Here is a 19,319-nt window from a genome sequence, read left to right as displayed (position 1 = left end):
GTTCCTGGCACAGAGCATCAGCAGGGTCAAGGATGGTGCTCACCAGCCACGGCACAGGTAGGCATCAACCACAACAGGTGGTTTCAGCAGGTGGGGGGAACATGTTTGAGGGAGGAGAGAGCCCTTCCCTCACCCCCACATCTTCCCCAGTGGTGGGAAGAGATGTGAGGATGCTGGTGGGGCTCAGTCCTGAGTGTCCCCACCCTCACCCCCATGAAGCTGGGCAGCTCCTTCAGCTCAGCCTTGCTCAGCTGGTACTTGTCACCCTCCTTCCCTGAGCACTCATCGAAGGTCCAATGCTGAAGGCCAGGGCTTGTTCCAGGGAGGCAGCCATCCTGGCAGGAGGCTGCTCCTGGGGGAGTGCCACTATCAGGGAGGGCACCTGGCTTTTTCCTGCAAACCCCCAGTTATTTTTGCATTACCACCCATCCACAAAATCCTGTTTGGTTTGGAGGAGGGAACCAGGGTAAATCCTCATCTGGTGAAACCTGAGGTGGCCTGGCCTCGAGCAACTTGAAGACAGCCAACGTTTCACTCTCTGGTGATTGCAAAGGAACTGTGTCTTTCTTCTCCCAGAGATTTGGCAGCTAGAGAGGACCATGGGGAAAAACATATTTCGGGCATTTTGTGAAATCTTGCAAACTTGCGGCACATGGGACCTAGAGCCTTGTGCACCACCAGGGCTGGGTTAGCAGCTGGCACAGGGTGCCCGGAGCTGATCCTGCTGGAGACACGAGGACAGGAGCATGGGTTTGAGTTCCCTAAATTGGGGCCAGCTGCAGAACCTGGCAGCCCCATCCCTGTTGCATAGCCCCACATCATCCCCCTCCCCGCCTGCCATGTGGTGCTGTGCAAAGTGCCCCAGGGTTTTCCAGGAGGAGCACCCAGGGGTGCAGCTGCTGAGCGCACGGACATGCAAACCACCCCCTGCCCACGTGGATGCCTGTGCAATGCCCTCTCTGACACACTGGTCCCCTGCACAGTGGTGCACTGCAGCAGCCCCTCCTGTGTCTCCTGGGTTCCCCATGCACCCGTGTTTGCTCCAAGCAGCTCCAGGATGGGGAAATAATGTACCCTGCCTCAACTAGCACGGGCATGGGAGCTACAACTGCTCAGAGCCCCAGCCTGGATGCCTGGGTCCTGTGAGGAAGTTAGCATGGGGGGAGTGGGGGGCGGGGGGGGTGAGGAGACATGACACAGCCCGAATTGTTTCTGTGCACTGCAGCTGATCTGCATCTAGAAATGAGATGTTGGGGGCTGGTTACCCCTCACCCTGAGGGTCCTTTCTGGAGAGACCCCTAGAGTCTACTCTGGATCCCACCAGATCACTGGGATCCTGCGTGAGCAGCCAGGCGCAGCACCCAGCCAATCCCCAGTAACCCCATAAACAGCAGAGTGAGTCACGAGCCCTGCCCTTGCCTGAGAGGGATTCCTCCACCGTGACTCAGCCGCAGCCCTACCCAACTGCTCCGTCTCCCACAGGAGCACCCCCCGGTTTGCCTGGGACCCCTGATGCTGCAGGGCAGGGGAAGGTGGGCTGCGTGGGCAGGGGGACAGGCAAGAGGCCGGAGCCAGCGATGCTCCTGCATCGGTGAGGGGGGATGGCTGGAAAGGGATGGGGGTCCTGGCTCCAAGGTGCCGTCATCCCCCCTGCCGTGGGAGTGGGGGTCGCAGAGGGTCACCGCCATGCTTGCAGGCCTGGGGCCAAGTCACCTCCCAGTGGAAAATCCCCAGCAGGTGCCGGGGCCGCTGGTTTGGGCTGCCTGCCAGCACTGTGGGCGTCACAGGGCGCCATTAGCCAGGCTGCAGCACACTCCCCACCGAGCACTGCCAGCCCAGGGTGTCCCCGGCACACACAAGGGCATGGAGCTTTTCCCCATCCCGGGTGGGGGGTATGTGCAATGAGCCAAGATGCAGCGTGGGAATTGGGGTCACCTGAGACACCCTAGGGTTGGGGTGGCCGTGACCTTGAGGTGTACGGATGGGGGGCTGTAGTCCCAGGTGCTTGGGACCCCACATGGGGACGTGGAGAGGGTTCCTCAGGACATGTGGCAGCATCATCCGCACCCTGTGTCCCAGGCAACAGGTTGGGGTGCTGGGAGGCCACGGTGTCTGCTGACACCTCGTGGTGGCTCAATCAGCCCCGGGGAGCCCATCCCTGCCACGCCAGAAGGCTGGGATGGGTGTTATCGCCAGCCCAGGGTACACTGTGACTGTGTGTGTGATGGGAAATAGGGCAGACCCCCTCTCTTGGCCCCCCACATCCTGACCATGCATGCATGCTGCGGGGCAGCCCCCGGGAAAGCAGAGCCTCAGCTTCACCCACTGCTCCTCCAAACTTTATTGCTGCAATAAATAACCACTCTGGTGTTGCCCAGATGGGACTGCGCCACTCCCCGAGCCCAAAGGACCAGAGCACCAGGCAGCACAGGCAGGGCAGACCCTTCACCAGCTTGGGCAGGGGGAAAGGCATGCTTTTCCCAAGAAGATCCCTGACTTTGAGGGGGAGCTCCAATGGGAGAGGGGGTCCTGGTCGTGATGGGTTTTCTGCCAGCAGGGCTGCACCCCAGAGGTCTGAGAACAGACAGAATTCATGTCCTAGATGAGGGGAAGCCTCTCCTTTTGCTTCTTGCCCAGCAGCCCAGCAAGGACAAGTCTTGCAGAAGAGGATGAGGGCAGGGATGGCATGGCGTGGGGTAAGGAGGACTACCCCAAGGCTGTGGTGGCCGTGCACCCGTCAGCTCCCACCCACAGGATCTTCCTGCCCTGATCACACTCTGGCATGGCTCAGTCGGCAAAGCTGTGGGAGACTGGGGTGCCCCGTGGCAAGCTGGGGCTCGGGGTGCGGCTCTGCAGCGGGAGAGGTGAGAAGCGGGGAGCCATGGAGAAGCAGGGGCTGAGCCTGTCAGACTGAGCCTGGGGAGGGTCCAGATGCAGCTGGCTACTTGGTGTGCTTGACGCTCTGCTCCTGCTGGCGGATGATTTGGGCGATGGGGCTTGCAATGCCACCTATCAAGGTCCAGTACTCCTCGAAGCTGATGCGCCCGTCTTTGTTCTCGTCCAGGTCACAGATGAGTTTGTCAGCCGCTCGACGGTTCCCAGTGTCCTGGGGGAGACAGCGGAGCCACTTACACTGGGGCAGCAGGGAAAGCAAGGTGCAGGGTGGGGGGGACCCCATGCAAGCGTGAGGAGGAGCCAGTCCCCTGGCCCCATGCACCCCAGCCTCACCGTCAGCATGTGGTTGAGCTCACAGCTCAGCATCTTGCGGAAATCCTTCTTGCTGATGCGCCGTGGCTTCTTGCAGCAGCAGCGGCGGCTTGAGTACTTGTCAAAATTGTTCACCAGCACCTGGACGGCCCATTCCAGCTCCGTGCATTCTGCCATCACTGCCTGCGGTCACCTGTGGGAACGGGGGTCAGGGACGGGGGCCTTGGGACCATCCACAAGCCCATGCTGGAGGACAAGGGGTGGAAGGGCAGGCAGCGTGCCACCAAAGCTCACGGTGCCATCACTTAGGGTGTGCACGGGCATCTTTGCTGTCACCAGTCCTAGAGTGACTGCAAGCCCCAGGCAGGCAAAAGACAGCCTCCACAGAAAGGCAAAAAGCTGGCAGTGCTGATATGCAGGGTCCTTGTCTCCCCACATCACTGCTCATACAGGGTTACCCTAAAAATCCTCCAAGCCACCTGCCCCAGCTCTGGCACAGTAGCCACCCCATACCAGACGCCCCACCTGCCCCGCCAGGGCGGCCGCCCACACGCATGGGACAGGGCGGCAATTATGGCGCTGGGGCCGCGGGGCTCCACAGCACTGGAGCCGTGGCCGCCAGTTCCCAGGGCTCATTAGGGAGGAATGGGGCTGGGAGCCGCGTGGCAGGGCGGCGGTGGCGGCAGGACGAGGGCAGGAATTACCGGCCAGCCCTCCTCTTGCTTCACGGCGCCAGAAACACCCTGGCAGAGCAGGTCTGGACCTGCCTGAGCCCCCCACTAGCCCAGCCAAGGCCACCCCCTATACCTCAAGGTCCAATCCTGCCTGCCTGCTTGATGTCTGGGGTCCCCCTCTCTCTCCACGGTCCCGCCGCTTTCCCAAGCCAGGAAGTTCCTTCCTATGGATGAACCCAACAGGATGGTCCCCGTCACAGGGTCTGGTGTCCACGTCACAGGCAGGATGCAGGCAGGCAGGGACGGAAACAGCATCACCTTGTCCGGCCTTGGCCCTTTCCTGCCTCGTCGGTGGCAGGGAGCAGGGCAAGCTGGAGCGTGTTGCTCCCCGTGATTGTGCTGGAGCTATGCTGATTTACACCAGCCCAGGGTGCAATGCCAACCGTCACAGCAGCGGTGGCCGTGTGGGTCTTGGAGGAAGCCAACAGGGCAGTGTGCATGGAGCCCAGAGGGGTAGTCCCGCACTGTTCCCCACTCTGTGGGCATCATCCAGGATGGTGTCTGCAGACTAGCTTCTCCCTGGGAAAAGGCAGGACCTGCCCCATGCCCTAAACTTGGCTCACGTCCCCTCTCTCTTTGCACTGATCCTCCCCAATTCAGCCCCAGGTTGAGGACGTTGGCACATCAGGGTGGTGACAAGAGACACAAGGCTCAGCCCTGGGCTCCCCACACTGTTGCACTCATCCCTGCATGCCTTGGCATGGCTGGGTGCCCTCCCAAGCCACCCTTGTCCCCATGGGAGCCTTCTCTCTGCCATGGTGCTGCGGCCCAGGGCCACCCCATTCTGGGGCCAGGGACCATATCTGGCTTGCAGGAAGCTGGACACCAGGGTGGCTTTTGAACAGTCCCAGCACTGGCAGGGGGTCCCACTGCAAGCTGCAGTGCCTGGCACAGCCCCATGAGAGTGGCTCACTGGAGACCTCCAGCCCCAGTCCTTCCTTGTCCTGGGCCATTAATTGCCAACAAAAGGTAATGACCAGCACCTGGACAAAAGCACCCACCACACACCCACACCTGCTGGGGTTCCTACATGCAGACCCCACGCCGGTATCACCGGTCCTCCACCACCAGCGACCAGCCCATCCTCGGGGCATCATGGCTACCACTTCGCTGCTGACTCACAGCACCAGCCCATCCACAACTGCGCAGCCCTCATGGCACCGCCATTGCCTGCACCCCAGCCCCACCATGCGTCCCTGGGGCCAACCTGGGGCATTGCCACCACAGTGGGACCCAGGGATGCCAGCACGGCTGCAGCAGGGCTGGGTGCCAGGTAGGTGGGGTGGGCAGGACAGGGCTCACTGGCTGCTCTGCTCCTGCCGCTGTGGTCCCCCCTCTTCCTTTACCTCTCCCTCTCCTTCCTTGAGCACTCACCAGCACCAGTGCCCAGAGCCAGGACCCGCAGCTGGGCACAGCACCAGTGCTCCCTGCCCACAGCCCTGGCATTGCCGTGGGCAAAACAGGGGGGAAATGCCCTTTTTCCAGGGGCCAGACCCTACTGGCAACCCCATGTGCTGGGCTCTCCACAGGCAGTGGAGGTCAATGGATGCTGCCAAGCCCCATGCTGGACCACCCGCCCACCAGCCCAGCTCACCCCAGTGCTCCCCCTGCATCCAGCAGGTCCCCTCCACCCCAGCCTCACGCGCGCGATGCTGCCGAAGGGCTCCGGGGATTTCCACCACCCAACCTGCAGCGGCACGTCCTAGGGCTGCTCCCGGTTGAATATTCACCCCAAGGGTCCCAATGCTGGCTTTCCCATCCCTGTCTGGGAGCCTCACCTGGCTCCGTCTGAGAGTCCTGTTGTGTCCGTTTGTCACCGATTTGGCAGCACGGGCAGTGGAAGCTGATTACGCGCTCTCTCTCCTCACCTTGCACCCATACCGCCGGGCCCAGCCGGGCTTTTAAAGAGGCTCCCACCCCTCCTTGACGTTCCCAGGGCGTTCCCCAGCTGGGGCTTACCTGGGAAATGGCTCCCCGCGATTGCAACACCCAGACGGGTCGGTGCGAGCACAGACCTGTGGCGGGGTCTGGCTCCCTCCTGGGGGCTGCTCTGCACATGGCTGTGGCTGTGGGGTGATGGCAGGTGTTTGGGGACCACCCTAAAAGACCCCACTGTCTGAAAGGGGTGGTAGGCTCCCAGCAGTGGTGGTTTACCAGGCATAGTGCAACTCCAGTCTGATCCCAGGGTTTGCAAACCCACCGCCATCCAGCCATGCACCGGCCAAAAGCCCAGCTCCTCTGTCCCATAGTGCATCCCTGCCACCCACCCCCCTCCAAACCTCCCCATGCACCAACTGCTGGTGAGGCCAGCCAGTCAGGTCCAGTGTGGCACAGGAGCTGCCCAGCAAGGTGAGGGGGCATTGTTTATTTGAACCAAAACCACTTGTTCTCAAGGGTGAAAGGGGCTGGTGCAGGTCTCTGGGGCCTTGGAAGCAGAAGCACCAACTCCAAGCAGGGTTTTATCCAGCTCTCAGCCATCTCTACATGCGCTGGGACAGATAAGGCTCTTCTCAGCTGGTAGCTGTTCTTGTAAAGACACATCCGTAATTAATTGACCCAGCAAATTGTACCCCTCTATGTCTACCAGAGCAATGGTGCGGCGATTTGATGCCAAGATTAGATACAGGCATTATTGGGAGCTGCATATTTAAGGATGCAAAGTAGGAGGTGATGTATTACAGGCAGGAGCCACCTGCTCAGAGGACCTTTGGGACTCCCATCCCGGAAAAAACGATGTGTGTCATCCCAGCTCTCCACTGGTTTCTTCCTAATCTCGGTTGGGAGGAAGCACACCCGTTCTTGGCCAAGATGCTCCGGTGTTGTTGATGCAACATCCCGGGAGGGTGGGAAACCCTCCCTGACCCTGCAGGCAAACAGCTCACCTCTGAATCATGGGCCTTCATTACTCTCCTGTGCCTGGCAGATGTCACAACCACATCCAGGCCCTTATTTTTACAAGGCATCCAGGGTGTGTGCGTGTGCATGTGCTCAGAGCAGCCACGTACCATCCAAACCCATCACAAAACAGTTCCCAGCCAGTGTGATTGCCCCGATGAGGTTGGTCTCTCCCCTGGTCCCCACCAGCTCTGGGTCTCAAGGGTCGGGAACAGTTTATCTTCTCATGGATAAGCTCTGCTGCATGGGACCCGTTGGAGAGGGGGGACACTGAGCCCCGCGTTTGGGGGTCTTTGGTGACCACTGTGATGGGTACCCTGGAGCCACCACTCCTGCACACAGTGGCCACCCTGGTATAGACAAATGCATCTCTCAGCATTTCCACCAGCGTGGTGCCATGCCCGCGTGGTCAGCCCTGACTCACTGAGGGGCACCAACCGCCCTGGCATGAGCTGAGCTGTTCCTACCACCTCCAAAGACTTTCCAGATACAACAGATACTTATCAAGGATGGCTCACGCCGCAGGAATTGCCGTCCTCCCGACAGCACACTGTCATGCCAGGGAGCTGGTCACCAAACCAGAAATAGGACCCAGGAGTCCCCACTCCTACAGCACATTCCCAACCTGGTGTTGGGAAAAAGATCCAGAAGCCCTGGCTCCCCTTTCCCCCCACCATCACCCCAACCATTTGACACATTTCCTGTCTCTAATTAAATGCACACCACACCTTTCTGCCTAATTTCCATGTATTTATTTCCAAAGCAGGAACAATAAATAGTCATTCTCATTGTGAAATCCACCTCAAGGTGAGAGGTGGCCAAGCCACGGTGTCGGTGTTGCTGTGCTGGCCTCTGGCCTGAGTGGACCTGCCACCCTGTCCCAGCCTTGGGTTTTATCACATTTCTCTGAGGTTTGGTTTTGTTCATCTATTCTTTTTCCCCACAGTAGAGACCTCACAAGGTGATGCAGGTGCTGCTGAGGTGCCTGCACCCTCTCCCTTTTTGGGGTCCCCATCCCCATCACAGCTCCAGGGCTCCCTACGGGTTCCTCTGGGACATGAAGTTCAGCAGGAATGGCCTGGATGGCAGAGGAAAGGCAGGATAACCAGGCTCAGCAGGTGCCCTGCACCCTCTCAAGCCCATGTCTTCACCCTCCATGCGCTCGGTACCTGAGCTAATTGCTCCATCCCAGTAAGCCACCGCTTTGTGGCATTTACTGTTTTCTAATTTGCTGTAATTAGACAGAAATCCCACACTCTCCGGCACAGGTGGGATCTTGCTGCTGACCTCACAGTTCTTGGGTCTTTCGGAGCCCAGGATTTTGGGGTCTCCTCTGAGCTGCATTCCCAAAGCCTTTGGGGTGCCTGGTCCAGAGACACAGCCCTGGGTCTGCTTGTGGGGTCCCCGCAATGGAGACCACAGGGCGCAAGCCACCCCAGGAACTGGGCATGTGCACAGCCCCACACACACCCTCAGCACCGTGCACATCCTCAGTGCCATGCACACCCAGAGCACCATGCACACTTGCACTATCCCTTGCACACCTGCACCGTCCCTTGCACACATGCAGCATCCCTTGCACACATGCAGCATCCCTTGCACACATGCAGCATCCCTTGCACCCCCATGCTCTACACTGGGACTATGCAACCCAGCAGTAAGTGATGTTCAGAGCCACGATTGTTACAGCCCTGTTCCTCCCTGCATCTCCCCTTTCCCCATCCCATGAAAGACAAATGAGGCCACCCCATCCTGGCTGGGTTTTTTTCCAGTGTTTTCCTTTATTAATTTATACAAAAATGGTTGCAAGTGATGCAAGCTGATAACAACCCGCCACCGTCCCAGCCCCGAGCCCAGCTGCCAGCTGGGGGCCAGTGTCCCTGGAGAGGGGCAGGTAGGGGAGCACCATGCAGGCGGCACACCCCAGCATAGCACCCCAAAACCTGGGCAGGCGCAGGACACCACAGTCCCTGCACCAGGGGAAGAACAGGGAATACTCTCAGGCCATGCACAGCAATGTTGGTGCTGGCCCAGAGCCTGGGATGCCCCCAAAGGTGCTTGAAGCACAAGGCAGGACTGTGGCAAAGTGGCTCCCATCAGGTGGCAGGGCACAGGGCCGGGAGGACAAGCCCGCACATCCAAAGGCTTTTGGGGGGAAAGGAGCCAAGTCCCTCTCACTGTGATGCTCCGGGGCTGGGGGACCTGCAACCAGAGGGGTTTTGGGGCCAGAGGTGGGACAACCCCGGGGATAAGGGCTCTGAACCAAAGGACGGAGAAAGGCAGCTCCAGAGCCCAGGCCAGGAACCCCCTTGCCATCTCCCTCCCGCCACAGTACAGGCCAGAGCTGGGGATGGGAAGGGAGGTTTCCTGACAGGAAGGAGAGCTGAGAGAGGGCAGGGATGGAGCCAGGGAAGGGGATCCCTCTGCCCCAGTCAGGGACATGGGGAGGAGACGAGCCCCAGAAGGAGCAATGCTGCATTTTCCCAGGCGCATCCCACCAGGACCAGCAGCCTCTCATGCTTCTCGGTGCAGAGCCTGAGGCCTCGGGCACCTTCCCGTCCCCCGCCACCCTCTACTTCCTCCGGCAGCCCTTGGCCGCATCCCCCATCATGTCCCAGTACTCTCCAAACTCCAGCTTGGCCTCGTCAGGGTCTCCCATGCATTCTATCTTCTCGTCCAGCGGTCCAACACACTGCAGCAGGGGCAGAAGAAAGCATCAGGGTCATGGAGCTGCAGGGTCCCACAGGCAGCCCGTGCCCACCCCAACTCCCCCTGCCCATTGCCAGGCTCTGCCCTCACCTTCCCCAGGTGGGGCAGCTTCTGGACCACCAGCTCCTGCATCTCGTTGGGCGTCAGGTACTCCTTCTGCCCCTTCACTGCATAGCAGTGGAACTGGTTGATGACGGTCTCAATGGCCCGCTCCACATCAGTGAGCTCCTGGCAGTCCTGCACAGGGGAGAGAGGGTGAGCACCAGTGGGACACCTCCCCGGATGGATGGGACATCCCCTAGATGGACAGGACGAGCCCCCAGGTAGATGGGATGCTCCCCGAGCAGATGTGCCAGTGCTCTCTGCAGATGTTCAACCCCTCTGCAATGACGTGATAAACCTCCTTATCAACATGATAGCCCTCTGTACAGATGTGAGACCCCCTCTACAGATGTAAGACCTCACTGTACAGATGTGAGACCCCCATACAGATGCAAGACCACTCCATATAGATGTAAGACCCCACCGTAGACATAAGAACCCACCATATAGGTGTTGCATCCCTCCATACAGGCTCTGCCCAGCTGCAATATCCCCCTACAACTGACATACCCCTCCACCTTGATGTGACACCCCTCCCTGCAGGCATGTCACCCCCTGTCTCTGCTTGCCCAGACTTCTCCCTGCCTGGGGCCAGCAAGGCTTAGCCACCCCGGCGTCTCCAGGCGCTACACCCACGGCGCGTGGGGGCTGCTGCGGCCGTCCGGACTGGTTCTTCCTCTCCTTTGCACAAGTGGTGGATGGCAGCATGAGTCAGTGCCCAGGACGATTCAGGCACCCACCAGGATGGGACTTGGTGGTGGCAGAAGCCCCTCTCCCTCCCTGTCAGGGCTGCAGACCCCTTCCCTGGCAGACTGGGGGGCAGAGACTGGCCCGACCCATGCACCCGACTGCCAGCCACTCGTGCTAATTAGCCAAAGCTTCGTCTGAAGGGAAACAATGGTGATTCACTCAGCATCTGCGGTTTTCCCTTAAAACACTATTAAACCACATCAGGCGATGCCCATTAGGAAGAACCCAGCAATCTTCAGAGCCTCAGCCCAGTGCCCCAGCTCAGCCAGCCGGGGCCAAATCCTCCACAGGTGCAAAGGGGAGTGGGGTGGGCACCTCCCATTTGAAAGCCGAGGAAAACAGGAGACTTTCTCTTGTTGGGTGTCCTTGGAGAGGTTGCAAGGAGCAAGTGCAGCTCTGGAAGGTGAGTCCAGAAGGGAGCTGAAGAAAGCTTCCTGGTTCCCTGAGCTTTCAAGTGGCTCCAAGCCTGCAGCACCAGGTCCCCCTGCCCAGCACCAGGTCAGCGTCGCCAAACCCCGAAACAGCCCCCTGGCTCCTCTGCTGGAGTCTGGCTCCAGGATGGGGCTGGCCTGGCCGTGCTGCTCTGAGTCACCCTGTGCCCAGGGCTGTGCTCTGAGGGATGGGGCCATGCAGGGTCACCCCTGCGTGCCACACCCCACTGGGGGTCCCAGCCCTCCCGGTGCCGCAGCATCACATGTGGACCTTGCGCTTCTTGCGGCAGTTGCACTGGCCCATGCTGCTCCTCGCAGGGTCTGTAGGTCCTTGGTGGCAGCAGTGGTGGGGCTGTCCTCTCCGACGGGGTCTCGGGGAGCTGTCGGGGGAAGAAAGCCAGGCTCAGCTCTCGGCCTGGGGGGAGTTTCCACTCCTTCGGCGCCGGGACTGAGTGCACAGTGAGGAAGGAGCCCCGGGATGCAGTGAGCTGCCGGGACATGTCCCAGCGGCAGGAGCGTCCCTGCCCCAGCAGCAAGTCATGGCAGAGCCAAGCGTGGGAGCAGAGTGCGTGCAGAGGGGTGGCAGGACCCCTGGGTGCGGACCCCCATCCCGCAGTGGTGGATGGGCCACTTACCTGCTCCACGGGCTCTCCTGGGTCTGCGCGGGCTGTGGCGCGCTGGGGTTTTATACCACGGGGAGGTGTGAGTGGGAGCTCCCTGTGCGCCGCCAGCTGTGGCGTGGTGCAAGGCGTCTCATTCTGGAGCCTGGCTCAGGGCCAGCGTGGGGCTGGGAAACGCCTCCTTCCCGGCCACATTGATGGTTCCCCATCCGGCCCAGCACGGCACAACCGTGCAGCACTGCGTGGGAACTGCCACCTGGGCACTGGGCCCCGGCTGGCTCAGGGATGGGTCAGCCCATGGTGGAGATTTTACCATTTCCCAGCAGCACAGGTATTTAGGAGCTGAACACTAGGAATGGGAGCTCGGTTAGGGATGCTGAGCTGGGGATGCGCTGTGCCAGTGGACACGTCCCCTCGTGCCACCCAAGACCCCAGAGAGGATGGGCATTGATGCCATGGAGGTAGTGACCACCGCAGCATCACTGCCGGAGATACTCCTGAGCCCCACCCTGGTTCCAGCCACATCTCTGCCACCCATCAGGGTTGCACTAAGCAACCCCACAGCCCAGCAGGAAGGCGTTTGTGGGGCACAGGGTGGCACCCCGCAAGCCAGACCAGCGCAAGGGCAATTTGGGAATGGCCCCATCCATCATAGGTTCTCCACAGCAGCCACCCCAACGCAGAGTGAGCCCCAAACCCCCACTCGTGGTGGCGGGCTGGTCCCTGGGCACAGCGTGGCCATGGGCAGATGCAGGTAGGGGAGAAGATGGGCTGTCCAAATTAGTAGCCCTCCACTAAGAACAGCAGTGATGCTCAGGCTCAGGAAAACCTCTTTTATTAGCTCCGTGTTGGCTGAGTCTCCCCACCAGCCCTGTCACTTCTTCTTCCCTGCTTTCTCCCTCCGCATGGCCTTTGCCAGCTCCCCGATCAGCCGCCAATACTCGCCGAATTTCAGCTCCTCATCGTTGTTCACATCCAGCTCGCTCATCTTCTCCTCCAGGGAGGGGACGTCCTGTGAGGAGGACAGAGGAGGCTCAGGCAGATCCCAGTCCCTGGTGAACAGGATGGGGACCGGGGCAGGGAGCAGGGTCTGCCGCTCGCTCTTGCTTGCAAATCCCAGAGTACCAGGAGCACCCCCCCAGCTCAGGGGGACCCATGGGGATCCAGCCACCCCCCCAGCTGCCCCACACATGCTGCCCCTCACCTCACCTTCATCAGGTTGGGCAGCTGGAGCTGGACCAGCTCCTTGAACTCGCCAGCTGTCAGCGTGCCTTTCTTGCCCTCCTTTGCCGCATAGGTGAAGAAGACGGTAACGATCTTCTCAATGGCCGTCTCCAGCTCGGTCAGCTCACCCGTAGCCATGGTGCTGGTGCACGGCAGCAGCCCAGGGCTGCAGGGAGAGGAGCTGAGACGGGGTCGGAGGCAAAGTGGCGTCCTGGGGAGGTGATGCCCAGGGTTCGTCAGGAGAAGGGGACCCTTTCTCCTTCCCTAGCCCAGGGTGCAGTGAGTCTGCGAGGCTGAGCAGGGTCCCGGGGCTGAGGGCGTTCCCTAGGGACCCCCCACCATTCCCTAGGGACCAACTGCTTCAGCCAGGCCCTCCCTGGCTGGTGCGGGGGGGGGGGGCAGAGGCTAAAGACACAGTAGCCAGGGTGGGGCCAGTGCTGCAAGCAGCAATTCCCTACTTACCCCCCGCGCCTGCAGGCAAAGAGCTACAGGCAGGTCGTGCACCCCGGGAGGTTTTATACTGTGAGCAGCAGGAGGGGAGAGCACAGCACTTTGTCCCCAGTGCCACGGTGTTGGGTTTCCTGTCGCAGCCGGACGGAAGCACAGACGCCGCCCGGGTGCGGAGACGTCCTTCTCTCCTCCCTCCCCATGCGGGCAGTAGACCAAATTCAGCATTCGGCCCTACTGTTGTGAACCTGCCCCGGCCTCCGTGGCACCGCCTGGGCTCTGCTGCTGTGGGGATGCTCCAGTGGGGAGCAGGATGGGACCACGGGGCAGAGGGGAGGGATGTGGGACGACGGAGCGGGTTTGTTCTGGCTGGAGCATCTCGCAGGGCTTGAGCATTGTCCGGAACTTTCCAGCCATGTAGAACAGGTCTCACCCCCAAATGCATCCCTGCGGGGACAGTATTGCACTGAAGATGGGGACGTGGTCCCCAGTGCTCTGCTGACGTCCCACCATGCCCCAACATGGCAGCTCATTCTGACCCACGATCCAGCGGCACTGCAGACCCAGGGCCGGGCTCAACCCGCACCGAGTGAGAGTTGTGACTCAGCCACCCGCTGACATCAACCCTATTAATAGTGGGCTTTGTAAAAATTAATTAATCCAAATTAATTAGGGGTTGGAACTGCCTGAGCATTCCCCTTTAATCATTGTGTATTTATAACATGGCAGCCCTGGCAGGTTTCCACCTGGGCGATGGAGCAGCTCCGCACCACGGCACCACTGTTCCCACGGGCCCCCAAGCCGCATCCCGCACCCTGGCACCATGCCTTGGCCCCAAACAAACCCCACGTGGTGCCCACGGCACAGCCCCGGAGAGAGGCAGTGGGGATGCCAGGGGTGGCGGCGGCGTGGGATGGGGGTGACGTTGGGGGACTACCTCTGCCCAGAGCATGGCAGGGATATCCCTGATTGCCAGACACCGAATCGATCCCTGCATGCCATGGGGGCTGTATCCCAGCATCTCCATGGCAGCATGACATCAAGCATGACAGGGAGCAAAGCCAGGGTGAGCAGCCCCCCTGGGACAGTACATGGGAGTGGGGTCCCAGGGAGCCCAGCACAGCCTGGAAACCCCCCACCAGCAGTGTTTTGGGGGGTCCCTATCGCAATGCCACCATCACCAGCCCAGTTTCTGCTGAGCCCTGATGCACTCACTCCACCTCTACACGAAGATGGGGAGGCTCCAGCCTACACCAAGGCAGCCTGATCCCCACCCCACACCCGTCACACCAGCTCATGGGGGAGGAATTGGCTTCCTGCAGCCCCATCCGGCCCATCCTCCTCCCCGGGATGACAGGGGGATGTGGATGGGACTTCCGCTGAGCCCCACGTCAGGGGACCAAGATGGTCTCTTGGGAAACCGCTGTGGTGAGTCAGGCTCAGTAGGGACAGGGACAGGTTTGGAGTGAATCACTGGCCCTCGAGAGCCAGGCGGGCCCATGACTCGCCACCCCTGGAATTCAGGGTGCCGGGATGGGGTGAGGAGGCAGCAGGCACTGCAGTGGCCCTGCGACAGGAGGCGGCCAAATCACAGGTGGCAGGAGAAACGGCACCTCCTGGTTGAGCCCAGGATGCCTGCTCAGGGCTGTCCCCAAGGGCAGGGAGCAGTGACCTGGCCTCAGGGACCCCAGCACTACTGGAAGGGGGCAGAGCATGGCAGGACCCCACGTGCTGGGGTGAGAGCTCAGGATCAGGATGCAGGTGCATCCCAGGGGGTTGGCACCCACCTCCATGTCCTGGTCCTGGTGTTGTCCCCAACCTGCCTTGGTTGGGGACCCCAACCAGGGACAGTCACTGTGGCCACCATGGATGCCAACTCGGCAGCAGTCCACACCAGCCCACCACACCTAACAGGGCTTGTTGGAGGGGAGCATGGCTTTGAGGCTGCAAAATCAGGTGCCCAGTGCCATCGTGATGCCCCCGGCCCTGGCACAGCAGTGCTCCGCAGCTCCCCCTACTCCAACCAAACCCCAGTGATGGAAAAGCCTCTTCCATGCTCCAGGGATGGGACAGAGAGACAAGATCGGCCCAGCCCCGGCACCAGCAACTGGAGCAACTGGTTTAGCTGGGTCAAAGTGGAGCATGGGGAGTCGCAGTGGCTGAAACCTGTTCCAAGATGTGTGTAAACCTCCTGGCATGTCCCTCACTGCTCCTGGTTTGGTAAGAGCTTGTCCTGGGGATCTGCCAGCACTGACACGCCGGGCGTGCTCTCCCCATGGCCAGCACCACAGCGGCAGGGAGAGGGGCCGCGGCGCCCAGGGCCGACCCCTCTGGCGCCCACATGACGGCCCTGCGGTGTTGGGGTTTACCCTTGGGCACCCAGCTCCAGCCAGTCTCACCCCTCGGGAAACGCCTGGCAAAATCCTGATCTCTGGGAAAGTTTGGGGTTTAATAAGAGTGGGGCAGAGCCCCTCCAAGTGCATCGGAGCCCTTAGGGAGCTCCGCAAAGCTGGGCGGTTGGACACGCTAGCCATGCCAGTGCCCGGGGCAAGGCAGCCCCGGCTCTGTGCCCACTGCGGAGACCAGGGTTAGGTTATTTTTAAGCTCAGGACTGGACAGCAATGCATGTTCCCGTCACAGGCAGCTGCTGCCCAACTGGGCAGGCAACGCAGCGCGGGGGCCAGGCTTTCCCAGAAGGGGAAGCCAGATCCTGCCTGGTGCCAAGCCACGCTGGGGACAGGGGTACAGGGGCTCCGCTGCCACCAGCTGCCACGCGGACACTGCTGAGTGAGTGCCACCAGGGTCCTTTCCCATTGCCCCCTGTCCCTAGGCTCTGGATCTGGCCTCTCCTGGAGCTCACCAGCCCCAGGCCCCCCTCCTTGCCCCACACCAAAAATGGAAGCTGTGTCCTGCTGAGAAGCAGCTCCTGGGCTTTCATCTGGCACCTCCACTTCCATCCGGGACCCCCACTTACATCCAGGACCCCCATTTCCAGCTAGGGACCCCCTTTGCAGCCACCTCAGCTGCCCCAGGTGCAGGACAGGGGCTGGACCCCCAAGACCCTGCATATTACCCCAAACCCTCCAGCCCCCCCCCAAGCCACCCCCTCCAGCACAGGGCAGTGGTGGTGAGGTAGCCACATGGGGTAGGGTGACTGGGTAGCAGGGTCATTTGGGGGTTCCCAGGTTGGGGGGGGTGCCATGCAGCTGCGGCATTTCCCAACTGCGGAGACAGGAAGTGCGGGAGATGGAAACGAAGGGAGCAGGATATAATTAGCCCCAAATTAGGACTGGAATCCAGGATAAAGAGCCTGGCTCCACCCGGCTCTTGCAAAAAGCCATGCTGCCACATCGGCAGCTCCCCAGAAGCCCCCCTGCACTATCAGCAGGGGGGTCCCAAAAAGGGGGAATGATTGTGCCTGAGTTTGGGGGCTCAGCACCACTGTTGTTCCCCCGGGGATGCTGGTGCTGAGGAGGCGGCGATGGGTTTGGTCTTACACTGCCCCGGCTGCACGGATGCAGGGCTGTAACGAGAGCCGCAGTGGGGCCAGGATTATCAGCATCAGTGATGCCAGCTCAGGAATCTGGTTTCCTAGCTGAGCCGTTGCTGGAGCAACCTCCGGGCTGGAATTGTGGAGCTTTTTTAATTTGACAAGAGGCCTTTCTGTGTGCAGGGAGCGGGCAGGCCCGGGGGGCCTGGGCTGAGACACCCGATAACTCCAGCTGGCTCCCATTGCAAGGACACCAGATACCTGCACCTTATCAGCCTGGGGGAGGAGGGCTGGGGATGGATCCGGCATGGCACCATGGCGCTGACAGATGGGGGATGCCGGCGGGCGCCGAGCAGGTGACGCCACAGGGTCAGACCCCGGGCGCCGCGGTGCCACAGGGGCCACAGCTGTGAGCAAAGCCAGAGCCCGGCACAGGATCTGACATGGGGCTGGCAGGCAGAGCCGGCTGGGGGGGTGGCCCCAGCGAGAGACCCCCCTGCCCACCCCACACATCCCTGTGCCCCTGGCATCCCACTGCCCCACGGGGCCACAGTGGGGCCAGCCTCAGGCATGGGGGTGGCAAAAAGGAACACCTGAGATTTAGCATAGGGAGGGACATGGAACCCCCCCAGAGTAACTCTTGGCATCACTGCCCACCCCTCCACCACCCACCACCACCTTGTAAGCACCTGATACAAGACGTAAAGCATCTTGTACCGGTGGGGCTGGAAATGCTCCTCTGCATCATCCTGCGGCTGGTGCGAGGCAAGTGGGGCAGTGGGGCACTCTGGGTTTGGGCTCCCCACATCCCAGCCCCCCAGGAAGGCAGCACAGGGCAGCCTGGTGGTGCCAGACGGGCTGTCCAGTGCAGGTATCGGATCCTCCCGGAGGGAGGGGGCTTGGAGCTTATTTAACATCCCTGGCTGGCCCAGCCCGGAACACTCCGAGCAGCGGGCGGGCAGTGCAGCTGGGAGCTCAGGTGAGCGCAGGTCCTGGCCAGGGCACAGCTGCCCTGCAAGGGGACAGGCGGCCGGGGCCCCCTCCCACAGGAGCACCCCATCCAGCCCTGGGGAGCAGCGGGGTGCCCTGAGACCCTCACAGCCCCTGGCTGTCTGCCCAGCACCAAGCGTTCAGAGCAGAGGCCACGGCATGCGACGCTCGCTGGCAGGGGACAGGGCAGGGGTGGCTGCGATTGGGGGGCTGCCCCTCATGGCAAGGGGGGCTGGCAGCTGCCCCCCATAACACGGTGGGTGCCTCCCCGCAGCCAGCGCCATGGCGTCGCAGCTGGAAGGGGCCATGGAGACACTCATCAACGTCTTCCACCACTACTCGGGCAAGGAGGGGGACAAGTACAAGCTGAGCAAGAAGGAGCTGAAGGAGCTGCTGCAGAGTGAGCTGGGCTGCTTCCTGGAGGTAGGGACCAGCCATGCTGGGGAGCGGGGGCTGGGGGGTCCCCCTTTCCCTCCGTGCCCTGGGGCAGCAGCATCCCAGCAGGCTGCCAAGCCCCGGGGCTCAGCCTGTCACCCCCCACACACACACAGACCCAGAAGGACACGGGTGCCGTGGAGAAGATCATGCAGGACCTGGATGAGAACGGCGATGGGGAGGTGGACTTCCAGGAGTACGTGGTCCTGGTGGCCGCGCTCACCGTGGCCTGCAACACCTTCTTCTGGGAGAACGCCTGACCCAGGCTGGTCTCCACCCTGCAGCAGCCAGCCATGGCATCCCCAAAAAGCAGAGCCCCCCGCCACCCCCCCACCTCACCCTCCACTCCCCAGCACACCCTGGGGATCCCACTGGGATCCGGCTCCACAATAAAGGCACTGACCCAGCCAGAGGTGTGTTGTCAGCTCCTTCGTTTCCAGGGTTGGGGTTTCTGCCCTGTCCCCCTACTAGTGCCCCTGGGGATACCAGGGAGCTTTCCCTCTCCTAAGCCACAGGGTCACAGGGAAAAGCCACCCTGGGTCACCCCAAGCGCCTGGAGACATTCCTGTCTGCACCTTGCTTTGGTTGCTCCATCACACCCTGCACCCCACCCTGCCCCTGAGCCTGGCATCAATCCCGAATCATGCTAGGGCACAGCACAGCTGGGGTGGGTGACCCCAGCCTGCACTGGGGTGTTGGGGTGCAGGACATGGGGGTGCAACATGGGGGCATGAGGGTCGGGGGGGGGGGGGGCACAGGCCGGGACTCGTTGCCCGTCCCGCCAGAGGCACAGGCACCGCGCCCCTGGGCTGGAGGAACCGGTTCTGATCTCCTCCCACAGCGGGCCTCCAGCCAGCAGCCCCCACGCTGAGGCCCGGCCCGGCCCCGCACAAGGCCGCCAGCGCCATCGTCTGCCGGGGCTGGGACCGGCCCCAGTTCTCCCCAGCCACCCCTCACGGCTCTGGGCCCTCGACCCACCCGGTCGGGCCCCAGACGGGGTCTGCCCCAGCAGAAAACGAGGACGCACTGGGAACAGCCAGGTCACAGGCCCAGGCCGCCGGCGGGGGGACCGGAGACCCCGGGAGGCCTCCTCAGGTCTTCCGCGCCTCCGACCCCGCCCAGGACAGGCCCCGCTGGGCGGCCTCTGAGGGATCGGCCTCGGTACATGTGCCCACCGGCTCCTGATCGCCGGGGGAACAGGGACCCATCCCCGCTGGAACCCGGCCAGTCCACACCACAGCCAGTGCCCACGGCCCTGCCCTACCCACCCCGCCCCAGGGCACCA

At 61.8% G+C, this 19,319-nt stretch overlaps 4 protein-coding genes across 8 annotated transcripts; 1 reads left to right on the top strand and 3 right to left on the bottom strand.

The window, feature by feature from the left end:
• Positions 1–2,328: 2,328 nt before the first annotated feature.
• On the bottom strand, positions 2,329–5,924 carry S100A16 (S100 calcium binding protein A16). 2 transcript variants are annotated; one of them, XM_049805651.1, is made up of 3 exons: positions 5,720–5,924; positions 3,229–3,400; positions 2,329–3,106 (listed from the first exon to the last, which is right to left on the bottom strand). In XM_049805651.1, the coding sequence occupies exons 2-3, from the start codon at positions 3,382–3,384 to the stop codon at positions 2,942–2,944; spliced, it is 321 nt and encodes a 106-aa protein (XP_049661608.1). In that variant the 5' UTR covers positions 3,385–3,400; positions 5,720–5,924; the 3' UTR covers positions 2,329–2,941. The 2 variants fall into 2 exon arrangements, with proteins under 2 accessions (XP_049661608.1, XP_049661609.1); XM_049805652.1 differs by lacking the exon at positions 5,720–5,924 and adding an exon at positions 4,015–4,059.
• A 2,686-nt stretch (positions 5,925–8,610) lies between these two features.
• LOC126040582 (protein S100-A14-like) lies at positions 8,611–11,917 on the bottom strand. Its single transcript, XM_049805209.1, has 4 exons — positions 11,464–11,917; positions 11,100–11,208; positions 9,636–9,782; positions 8,611–9,528 (listed from the first exon to the last, which is right to left on the bottom strand). Exons 2-4 carry the CDS (start codon positions 11,130–11,132, stop codon positions 9,409–9,411), a joined length of 300 nt encoding a protein of 99 aa, XP_049661166.1. The 5' UTR covers positions 11,133–11,208; positions 11,464–11,917; the 3' UTR covers positions 8,611–9,408.
• A 329-nt stretch (positions 11,918–12,246) lies between these two features.
• On the bottom strand, positions 12,247–19,271 carry S100A13 (S100 calcium binding protein A13). Of its 3 annotated transcripts, none has more exons than XM_049805212.1 (3): positions 13,135–13,274; positions 12,658–12,838; positions 12,247–12,460 (listed from the first exon to the last, which is right to left on the bottom strand). In XM_049805212.1, the coding sequence occupies exons 2-3, from the start codon at positions 12,808–12,810 to the stop codon at positions 12,323–12,325; spliced, it is 291 nt and encodes a 96-aa protein (XP_049661169.1). In that variant the 5' UTR covers positions 12,811–12,838; positions 13,135–13,274; the 3' UTR covers positions 12,247–12,322. The 3 variants fall into 3 exon arrangements, with proteins under 3 accessions (XP_049661169.1, XP_049661168.1, XP_049661167.1); XM_049805211.1 differs by lacking the exon at positions 13,135–13,274 and adding an exon at positions 19,062–19,271 and having other exon boundaries at positions 12,257–12,460; positions 12,658–12,883; XM_049805210.1 differs by having other exon boundaries at positions 12,258–12,460; positions 12,658–12,883; positions 13,135–13,258.
• S100A1 (S100 calcium binding protein A1) lies at positions 17,466–18,444 on the top strand. Of its 2 annotated transcripts, none has more exons than XM_049805213.1 (3): positions 17,466–17,588; positions 17,874–18,022; positions 18,151–18,444. In XM_049805213.1, the coding sequence occupies exons 2-3, from the start codon at positions 17,882–17,884 to the stop codon at positions 18,292–18,294; spliced, it is 285 nt and encodes a 94-aa protein (XP_049661170.1). In that variant the 5' UTR covers positions 17,466–17,588; positions 17,874–17,881; the 3' UTR covers positions 18,295–18,444. The 2 variants fall into 2 exon arrangements, with proteins under 2 accessions (XP_049661170.1, XP_049661171.1); XM_049805214.1 differs by having other exon boundaries at positions 17,552–17,588; positions 17,839–18,022.
• Positions 19,272–19,319: the final 48 nt, after the last annotated feature.

Source organism: Accipiter gentilis, chromosome 7 (assembly GCF_929443795.1).
Source record: "Accipiter gentilis chromosome 7, bAccGen1.1, whole genome shotgun sequence".
Taxonomy (NCBI): domain Eukaryota; kingdom Metazoa; phylum Chordata; class Aves; order Accipitriformes; family Accipitridae; genus Astur; species Astur gentilis.
This window is presented reverse-complemented; position numbering and strand designations above follow the sequence as displayed.